Source organism: Oncorhynchus keta, chromosome 19, assembly GCF_023373465.1.
Source record: "Oncorhynchus keta strain PuntledgeMale-10-30-2019 chromosome 19, Oket_V2, whole genome shotgun sequence".
NCBI classification, from domain to species: domain Eukaryota; kingdom Metazoa; phylum Chordata; class Actinopteri; order Salmoniformes; family Salmonidae; genus Oncorhynchus; species Oncorhynchus keta.
The window spans coordinates 63,394,178-63,405,351 of NC_068439.1; the positions used below are offsets into that span (position 1 = coordinate 63,394,178).

General features: G+C 43.1%; 1 protein-coding gene across 1 annotated transcript; it reads right to left on the minus strand.

Moving 5' to 3' along the window:
- Positions 1 to 1,350: 1,350 nt before the first annotated feature.
- On the minus strand, positions 1,351 to 11,115 carry gnpat (glyceronephosphate O-acyltransferase). The gene is made up of 16 exons (XM_035794224.2): positions 10,968 to 11,115; positions 10,664 to 10,852; positions 10,112 to 10,288; positions 9,797 to 9,926; positions 9,549 to 9,676; positions 9,354 to 9,429; positions 8,830 to 8,981; positions 8,477 to 8,607; positions 7,664 to 7,887; positions 4,801 to 5,049; positions 4,458 to 4,537; positions 4,220 to 4,360; positions 3,688 to 3,787; positions 3,158 to 3,251; positions 2,997 to 3,058; positions 1,351 to 2,668 (listed from the first exon to the last, which is right to left on the minus strand). Exons 1-16 carry the CDS (start codon positions 10,989 to 10,991, stop codon positions 2,625 to 2,627), a joined length of 2,001 nt encoding a protein of 666 aa, XP_035650117.1. The 5' UTR covers positions 10,992 to 11,115; the 3' UTR covers positions 1,351 to 2,624.
- Positions 11,116 to 11,174: the final 59 nt, after the last annotated feature.

Genomic DNA, 11,174 nt, shown 5'->3' on the forward strand with positions numbered 1-11,174 from the left:
GGTGGCAGCATCATGCTGTGGGGGATGTTTTTCAGCGGCAGGGACTGGGAGACTAGTCAGGATCGAGGGAAGATGAACAGAGCACAGAGAGATCCTTGATGAAAACTTTCTCCAGAGTGCTCAGGACCTCAAAATGGGGCAAAGGTTCACCTTCCAACAGGACAACGACCCTAAGCACACAGCCAAGACAACGAAGGAGTGGCTTCGGGACAAGTCTCTGAATGTCCTTGAGTGGCCCAGCCAGAGCCCGATCGCGCATCTCTGGAGACCTGAAATTAGCTGTGCAGCGACACCCCCCATCCAACCTGAGAGAGCTTGAGAGGATCTGCATTGAAGATACAAGTGTGCCAAGCTTGCAGCATCATACCCAAGAAGACTCACGGCTGTAATCCCTACCAAAGGTGCTTCAACAAAGTACTGAGTAAAGAGTCTGAATACTTGTAAAATATGATATTTCTGCTTTTATTTTTCATACATCTTGAAAATGTATAAAAACCTGTTTTGATTTGTCATTATGGGGTATTGTATGTAGATTGATGAGGGGGAAAAAAACAATTCAATACATTTTATATTAAAGCTGTAACACAACAAAATGTGGAAAAAGTGAAGGGGTCTGAATACTTTCCGAATGCACTGTATATGTTCAGGTGTGTATTACGCCACAATGCAAATTGCCAAGGCTAATGGTGTTTGTATTTAGGCAGAATGTATTCAAGGAAATTAATGAAATCAGACTTTCCAAGGTTAACTACTAGGCATCAACCCATTTCAGCGACTATATCTCACATTCATGATGAGGCCACAACTCCCAGTAGCACACAGAGTAATAGGAAAAGCAAAGATGGGTGTTAAAAACATTGTTTTATTTTTTAACTGCACTTCCATAGATGGGAAAACCCACCTGACTGGCCTAACCTGTTTTCCACAGAGCCCCAGCAGCAGCACTTCAGTTGAACAGAGTTAATCTGGTTCATGCCCCTTAAATAAAGCATGTCATGAGAAAAAAAATCTAAGTGCTGATATAGCTGTTAAAAGAGCTCAGAGGCCTGGATTGAGAAGGTAAATAGAGTGTGGTGACTTTAGAGAACCCAACAGTATGTCAGACAAAAATTGATGGAAGCTAGGGGATTTGCTGGCTGTATTATCTTACTCAGCAGCATGACCACAAAACAACATGATGGAAAATACTTCCCTGATATGACACGTCCATCCACATTACTTCCCTAGAAATCAACAACCTACAGCATTTCATAGAAGAGGAGCAAGCCTGCCATCTATGGGAAGGTCATAAACATTCCTGCCTATAGATAACCACAACATTCCCCTAGTCCTCAGAACAGTCAGACCATCTACCATTATTTCAAATTCTTTATTCTGCCTGTAGATTTACTTCAAAAAGCATCATTGATCACAGTTAACTGCCACACACTGTCATATAGTTCAATGTTACATTACGACAACAGTAGTCATTAATGTTAGAACAACATTAATTCCACATCAAAAACACATACACATTGCACCCTACTGTACATGACAGAATGGTAGGGTAACATAGACATGTATACTTTGGCAGGAGACCAGCAGTCAAAGCATCTACTGCACTTGGTAACAGAGATCGTGGTCACATTCTTCATGTTTTTGTCAAATCCGCATTGTAAACAGTCATATCAAAACAGTTCAGAAACATACTTCGGTCACAATAAACAAACCAGGAAGTATAGGAAAGGAGAGATTACGGCAAATCCTCAGTGGTCAGGTTACCTTTGTGATCTTAGGTCTTAAGATGTAACTGAGTATTCCACAATAGGCATCCTATATCAGAGTAACAATGATGCAGTTGGATATGTAGCGCTGCACATGTGTATAAAACAGATGTAAACAACATATGGCTCTCATGTTTGGATATTATACCATCAGCATATCTGATGAAATCCCAAACTCTTTGGCTTTGATCATGAGAGGGGGTGTTTCTACTCCAAATCTGTTTTTATGATATAATAAAATATAGTAAATACAATTTCTTATCTACCCAGTGTTAACGTTGCATAAATAGGCTGGTATCCTCAATTCGGTCTGTAAACAACATGATGCGACCCCATTTTTGTAACAATGATTTCTCTGAAAAACACACAAAGGCAACGATCCCAGAGGAGGAGAAAGGGAGAGGTCCACACCAACACAAACACAATACAAACACTAACAGACTACACAAGCAGCAATACCACATCAGACGCCATAACACCAAAATAACAAATGAAGATAATGAGTCCAAGCAGTGTTAGAAAACAAACAGGATTGCACAAAACATGTTAATTAAAATGGTTACTATTTAAATTACTTTGGCAACCTTGGAAATGTAAAATGTCTCTAGACAGACACATATTTTAGATCTTCGCTCACACGAACTAAGTATTTTGGTGTTATTTGTCATATAAAAATTTTGAAGAGCATGTGTGTGTGAAAACAGTGTCCCAGATGGCAAACCAGTGAGGTTCCTTTAAAAAAAACTATGACAAACAACCTTTGTAGTCAGCAAAGCTATGCTCTCCTGGAAAATTTGGCATTATGGTAATGAAGGCAGAGTTTACTCTCCAGAGTTTTCATTGGCCCGCGAAGTGAGTGAACTACAGTCGAGCGAGGAGCGCTTTCTGAGTGGGAAGTTTGCCTCCTGAAGAGAGTAAAAACAAAATCAACCATCAGGACTGTGTAATGGAACATCCACTATAGGCTAGCTGTCATGCATGTGCCAGATCATCCAAACTGGGTCATGACAACTGCTGTAACAAAAATTGTAAGTAGGCCAGCCCTCAGTACCTGATGCAGCCATTTGAAATGAAACAGCACTACACAAGCCTGTGTGACTTAAATAGAATTAAATATACCATCATCTTATATAACTTGGTGTCAACCCATCTCTATACAGATCTTCTGCTACAGCAACAATATAGACTTGGGCTGATCTGAGTCTGATTGATGACTGATCATTCTATTCTTACCCAGTATATTGTCTATAGAGTTCACAGCCATCTTGTTCACTATGAGAGTGACTTGATCAGATCTGAAATTAAAGAACAAAGTATTCACAGTGAGAACAAACATTCCCACAGCAAAATGGGACTTCACAACCCAGATATAGGAGTAGTTGAACTGGACTTACACTTTGACCTTTCTTACAGCATCCATACGCAGCAAAGCGGCAAGAGCATTCTTCTGCATGTCTGACGATAGCACCTCATAGCACCTCAGGTTTCCTGTGAAAACACACAACACAGAATGCTCACTTCTGAGAGTTGGCAGTAGCATCTAAAGCCACTAGATGGCAGTTTTCATTGTGTCATATAAACCAAGAGCAAGGGTGTAGACATGAAGCTGCCCACTGGGAACACACTGGTTGAATCAATGTCGTTTCCACGGCATTTCAATTAAATTAAGTTGAACCAATGTGTAATAGACAGATGTCCAGCTAAACGTACCCGCTGGGCACAGGCGTGGACATAAAGCTATGGTTATGACTAGGGTTAGTGGATAGTAAGTTAAAATGTTGTTGACAGACAGCTGAACATCTACAAACCATGGGACTATCCAAATAAATGTATACTGTTCCACTTGGCTGTAAACTAAATTTGTTATCCTGCTGACTGAACCCAGACCACACTCAAAACATTTCAGAGAGTGAAGTGAAGGCACCTGCTAGGATGAGTTTGACAGCGAAGCTGCGGACAGCAGGGATGTACTGCTTCTCTGTCAGGCCCTCACTGGCCTCCTCACAGAGGTACCGACACACCACCTAGAGGAGGCACACACAAGAATTCAACACCAGTCAACTCACACACAGCCACCGAAGACCACGGAGTGGCACTATCCAAAGGAATACGCAGTGCTGATTTGTGGACACCCATCAAGTAACACCATAACGTGACAGTGCTCTGGTTATAGAGCTCCCTCTACTGGAGACCAGTCATGAAAATTCATATTTCACTGAGGATTCTCCTGCAAGACAGTTGCCACTGTAAACATTTTTTTACAACTTTTGGGAACTCCAATGTCCACAATACTGCTAAATCATCAGGCCACTGTAAAAGTCTCTTGAGTGCTTTGAGTAAAATGTAAGAAAAGTGTTTTAAGTTATGATAAAGTAATAAAGCTACTATAAAGCCATCAGGAAGTATCATGCTCAGATAAAAGGTTTACATTAGTGCTAGACTGAGGGACAGTGTACCTGGTAGCCTTGTAGGAATGGTTCCAGCAGACCATTGAAGAAGGAGAGGGTGGGCTGACCTCTGTCTGTCATCACTATGTCCTGCTGCGCCATCTGGACAGCACCAGTCTTCACCAGCAGGTAACACGCCTCCTCAAAGTCCTGTATGGATATTCACCATAGGAATAAGTGCATACTAAGAACTTATTACGATTTTAAATTCTTTTAAATTATTTGTCACTGTGCATTTAAGTATTACCTGGACAGTGTCCCCAGGACAGAGGATGAAGTCATTGGAGAACATGTCCCAAAGGAAGCTGAAGCAGTTGTACACTTCATCTGAAAGATGCAGCCTTCATTTAATTAAGTGGAAAAACACACATTCAAAAACCTCAGCCATGTATACTAGCTAGCACCCTATTGGGACGACATAAAAGCAGGAATATTGAGTGGAAACTTAAACTGGGGCTATAAACTATATTTCAACCCTAAGAAATTTGTTCTAATAAGCATTTTTGAGTCCATGAAGCACTATATAAAACCCATGAATGTACTATTATTATTAAATGAGATCAGAGTTGGCCTACAGCCAGGCCACTCACTCTTCTTAGAGGAGGCTGCAGTGTGCATGGCCACAGCCAGCATGGCGGGCCGGAGGAACACGTGAAGGACCTGGTTCCTGTAGGAGGCACAGGAGAGCACGCTGACGGCTCTGTTAAAGAGAGCCTCCTCTGGGGTCACCGGGCCCAGGGGCTCCCCTACCACCAGACTAACCCGGCCCCCTGAGACACACGCCAAGCCCCTGTGGAGAGCCAGGCTGGACGACACCACCTTCGCTGTGGGAGCATGGTCTGGAGGAGCGAGAGAAAAAGAGACAGAAACAAAGAGTGAGACAGAGAAAAGAGAAGGAAGTAACAAGGTGACGAGGCCCAGCAGTGAGCTCTGTCTAGACGGCACACGCAGGGTGTCTGAGATGATCCTTCAGATCCTGTCACAACATCAGTGACTCATTAAGGATGGCAGGGGTAATCCCCAGAGCAGTGACAAGGGACTGATGTCTGAGGCCTGGAAGGGCCATGAGACCATCATCTGGGTGTAGTTAGCAAGCCCAGAGGTTCACACAGAGCTAATTATAAAGCTAGATCAGTCACTCATACTCAAACATGTATTCTTTTGACATCAAAGGGAACTGGATATCAAACATCATATCGCATCAGGAGCAGTGGGTGTGATAAATATTATAGGGCCTGTCAAAGTCAGTGAGTGAACAGATTCTGCACTTTCAGGTAGAGAATGATTTTAGGGCTCATGAAACACTTTCGTCCAAGAAAGACCTTGGCGAGGAAATAACATTATTTTTTTCACTGGGTCAATTCCAATACGACCATACCGCAATCAACCCCCAATTACATGTGGGGCAGTAAATACATTTTTAAAAATGATCTTTGCCGTGGATTAAATTCCAATGCAATAAGTATGACATTCACTTGTTGCCTGGAGGTGAACCAAATGTGCTGCATTTATATTTGGCCAGCAACATACCACTGTGCATCCCACTGCTGGCTTGCCTCTGAAGCTAAGCAGGATAGGTCCCTAGATGGGATATCAGATGCTGCTGGAAGTGGTGTTGGAGGGCCAGTAGGTTTTTTAGTTTTTTATTTCAACATTATTTAACTAGGCAAGTCAGTTAATAACAAATTCTTATTTACAATGACGGCCTAAGAACCGTGGGTTAACTGCCTTGTTCATGGTCAGAACAACAGAAGTCAACCTTGTCAACTCGGGGATTTGATCTTGCAACCTTTTGGTTACTGGCCAAACAATCCTCTCACTGTCAACTGCGTTTATTTTCAACAAACTTATCATGTGTAAATATTTGTATGAACATAACACGATTCAACAACAGACATGTGTCCCTGAACAAATGAGGGGTCAAAATCAAAAGTAACAGTCAGTATCTGGTGTGGCCACCAGCTACATTAAGTACTGCAGTGCATCTCCTCCTGATGGACTGCACCAGATTTACCAGTTCTTGATGTGAGATGTTAGTCCACTCTTCCACCAAGGCACCTGCAAGTTCCCGGACATTTATGGGGGGAATGGCCCAAGCCCTCACCCTCCGATCGAACAGGTTCCAGACGTGCTCAATGGAATTGAGATCCGGGCTTTTCGCTCGCCATTGGCAGAACAACGACATTCCTGACTTGCAGGAAATCACTCACAGAACGATCCCGCTCCAGAGTACAGGCCTCGGTGTAACGCTCATTCCTTCGACGATAAATGCAAATCCAACCATCGCCCCCTAGTGAGACAAAACCGCAACTCGTCAGTGAAGAGCACTTTTTGCCAGGCCTGTCTGGTCCAGCGACGGTGGGTTTGTGCCCATAGGCGACGTTGTTGCCGATGATGTCTGGTGAGGACCAGGCCTACAAGTCCTCAGTCCATCCTCTCTCAGCCTATTGCGGACAGTCTGAGCACTGATGGAGGGATTGTGCGTTCCTGGTGTAACTCAGGCAGTTGTTGCCATCCTGTACCTGTCCCGCAGGTGTGATGTTCGGATGTACCGATCCTGTGTAGGTGTTGTTACACGTGGTCTGTCACTGCGAGGACAATCAACTGTCCGTCCTGTCTCCCTATAGCACTGTCTTAAGCGTCTCACAGTACGGACATTACAATTTATTGCCCTGGCCACATCTGCAGTCCTCATGCCTCCTTGCAGCATGCCTAAGGCACGTTCACGCAGATAATCAGGGACCCTGGGCATCTTTCTTTTGGTGTTTTTCAGAGTCAGTAGAAAGGCCTCTTTGGTGTCCTAAGTTTCCATAACTGTGACCATAATTGCCCTACTGTCTGTAAGTTGTTAGTGTCTTAATGACTGTTCCACAGGTGCATGTTCATTAATTGTTTATGGTTCATTGAACAAGCATGGGAAACAGTGTTTCAACCCTTTACAATGAAGATCTGTGAAGTTATTTGGATTTTTACAAATTATCTTTAAAAGACAGGGTCCTGAAAAAGGGACGTTTTTTGTTGTTGTTGCTGAGTTTATATATCCCAATACCCCAAAGCAGTGATTGGGGACATTTCCCTGTGTAAGGTGCTGTTAAACGGGTCTCGTGAGTAGCGGTGTTAACCCCGGACTCCTGGCTATATTCCCAATCTGGCCAGTTAATCATCGCCAGCTTCCAATTGGCTCATTCTTCTCCCCTGTGACTATTCCCCAGGTTGTTGCTGTAAATGATCATGTGTTCTCAGTCAATTTACCAGGTAAAATAAGGTTTAAATAAATATTTAGGCCAAGTTGCACTGAGGCTACAAAAAAACACTAAGCAACAGCATCAAAGAGCTTACTGTATCATTTGAGGTCAACAAGAGTGTTAAAGCACAATCAATGGTGTGTTAAAGTTAAAAGTAAGAGTTACACTGGGATCAATGTGCATTGCCTATGGCTGGTGTGGATCCTACCAGGCCAGTCCAGGAAGGCAGCATAAGACAGGGCTAGGCCTCGGAGCCAGATGGTCTGTTCTGTCAGCACAGACAGCTCCAGGCCCTCCAGGTTCTGCAGGAGGAGGGAGGCCATCAGGACCCAGGGCTTCAGCACCATGTTGTCCTCCTGCAGACGCACTATCCTGTAGGCAGTGTCATTCACAAATGACTGGGTCTCCTCCATGGGCTTCCTAGGGATGTGTCTGTAACAGGATAAGACTCCAGTGATTACTGAAGAACATGACTAACCATCTCAAATTAAAACAGGGTCTCAACTGAATTGTATTACTTTTTTAATCTAAGAAAAAAAAGCCACTTAAGTATTAGCTAGTGGGGAGAGTTATGAGTCAGGGATTAACATTGAAGTCTGAAAGGCACTTGCCCATCAGGCATGTTGGTTGCCTGAAGATCGAAAAAGTACATTTGCTATTTACATGCAAAAGTGCCATATATGGCCTGCCTTTCACCTACACATCAGAAAGATCAGTACTGAAGTTTTGTATCTTTGTTGTTATCATTTTTATTTTTTAAATCAGAGCAGTCTCAACATGTCCGATTGCCTGAAATGACACAAATTGACTGTTTTTGACTTAACATTGGGGACGAACCAGAAATATACGTTTTAGTGGAAATCTTCACAGTTTGGTTGTTTTTTAACACCTGCCCAATAGGGCAACATACAAGCAGGCTCAATTTATTCCCCAGGGATTAAGGCAACACTTAATGTCAATCCGTGTAAACTATTGTAAATTATAACTGTAAGGTTTACCATAAATAGACAGCACAGTGTACCTTGGGAAAAGGTTGTAGGTAGAGCGGTTGACCTTGCCCTGGGCCAGACTCCGTACTGACACTGGTTGGCCAAAGTACACATGAATGCTGCCATAGTCTTCACTGAGGATTCTCCTGGCTTTCAACAGTCCCTGAAAGGCAAAATAGCAGCCCATGTTTGAGTGTCAATATGCAATTGCCTGGCATTGTGCTGTGTTAACACAGGTGCATGATATCAACTAAGTGAGGTGAGATATCAATGTATGCAGGAAGTCAGTTATTTTCAATCAATACTGAAAAACCGATGAAATCAAGTGAATGTCTAATCCGATCCATCAATACAGTACAGGACTAGGCACATAGTAGAGACTCACAGAGGTGGACTCCTTAGGCTTGGGCACTCCCAGGAGCTCCCTGGCATAGAGAGATTCCTCTAGTATCCTCTCATAACTGATGCTGACAGGCACTAGGTTGACATCAAACACTTCTCCTTTGAAGAATGGTTCAATCACGATATTCAGTAATCCTGAAATGATGAGAGCCATGGTCCAAAATGATTACAGTGGATTGGTTTCTCATACATCTGCAGACAAGAGCATTGTGTTGTTTTGAAATAATGCCACTGCAAAAAAATGCCATTTATTGGGGTCAATTCTGGCACCTTTTCTCTGGGTATATAACAGAAAATCTGGCAATGGTAGCAGAAAAGCTATTTCCTGTCACCTAAAGGTTTTTTGCTGAAAGAAGAAAATGTCATAAAACAAAACACTTAAATGCTACATACTGCACAACAAATGCAGAGCTCAGCAATAAGCTCAATCAAAAGCAAGGAGCCAAGTCAGATATATGAAAATAAGGATTTTGGTCAAGTCTCCAATCAAAACGGATGTTTATTTACCTAATTTAGGGGTGAGGGACTTGCATGTTCGGCTTCTTGTACCCTCTAAGAAGAACTCAATAGGTGCAAATCCATTCTAAAGAACAGATTCAGAGATCGACAGACATACAAATTAAACACTCAGCACTTGCTCTGTTACAGCAACAAAGCACAATACAAGGACAGCAGAACAGAACAGTAGGTCATTGTACATACCCTCAGCATGGTCTTCACATACTCTGAGAACACAGCCCAGTACAGTTTGTCTCCTCCAAACGAGCGCCGGATAAAGAACGCTCCTGACATCCGGAGCATCTCACCAACAAACTTCATCCCCATGAAATCTAGATCACACAATAATATCCTCAATACTGAGGCGAGCAACAACAACAGAAACGGCCAAACAAAAGAGTGCACAGAGTGAACATTAAGGTGTTCAGAGAGACATTGGAGCAGATGCTTACCCATGCCTGCAGCGATGACAGGCAGGGCGAGGTCATAGGTGTATAGGATGTAGGACATCAACAGGAAGTCCATGTAACTACGGTGACTGGGGAGCAACACCACCGGATGCTCCTGGATGGCCTGTTGGAGCTGGGGAAATTAAGAATGTGTGGATATGAATGAACTTGTTAATAGGACAAATAGTTAATATCCCATATGTCCCATGCTCCTTAATCTACTACTTTGCATTACATTTCCAACATAACTCAGAATCAGAATGCTATTTGATGAGGAAGTGAGCTACCGTTTTTTATTGTCAGACTCAGAACACTCACTCTCTGGATGCCCTCCTCGTTGACACAGACATGTTGGAAGAGGGTTTTGAAGGCCTTACTAAGAGCGAAGGCAAAGAAGCGGACGGTGCTGATCTGGAGCCGGTGGGCCATCTCCTCCAGAATGACAGAGGCCTCTTCTTGGATGATGTCAGGGGCCTCGCCAGACTCTTGTGACACCTGGGCATGATCATCAACCAGAAGGCAGGACTTATGAATGATACATGTTTTCCATATCCCTAAAGACAGTTTCAGAGTATGTTGTCAATACATACGTCATTGGTAGTCAAACTAGTTTAAACACTGAAGGGATGGAATTAACCCTTTAGGTGACAAAGTCATGCAGGATAACCCTGCATGCATGCAAAGCAATGTCAATTACATTCATGCACACATTGTATCAACACATTTTGTAATCTACATGTAGCCTAAAATTGTGGATCAGAGGGGTTGCGATGTCACTGTGGTGTGAGGCACAATAGAAGAACTGAGATGACAACCTATAACAACCAATGACAAACGTTGCACATGCGGGCTATGGCACGGATTACCTACTTGATTAATGACATAGTGTAGCTGATCAGATTGGAGAACGATATTCTTGAGCATGTTTGCTTTGCAGGGAGTGACTCCCTTGTAAAGAACCGGTGCATAGCACCTCAACGCGTACTTCAAGTCGCTGGAGTTCCTCCTCTCTTCTAAAATGTCTTCAAAGCCATCTCTCTTTAGCATTGGGTCCCTTTCCTGTAACGTTACAAACACATGAATGTTAAGACAGCTGGCACAAACAGTTGACATTTAGCTAAAGTGTCAAACATGTGGGTGGGTGGGGCAAGCTAGCAATGTATAGCCTACGTACCGAATAAAGAGTTTTTGATGCCATTCCTTAGCAGGTATCATAAAAACATAGATGCTGCTTTGGCTGAAGAATCGTCAGCAGAGATTTAAGCTATATATATATGTTTGACTCGCTGGATAATTCCCTGCTGTGAATGGCTACTTCCTTGTTTGTACATTAAACTACGGTGGCCAAGAAATGACATCCTGATCCTGTTGCTTTTCAGTT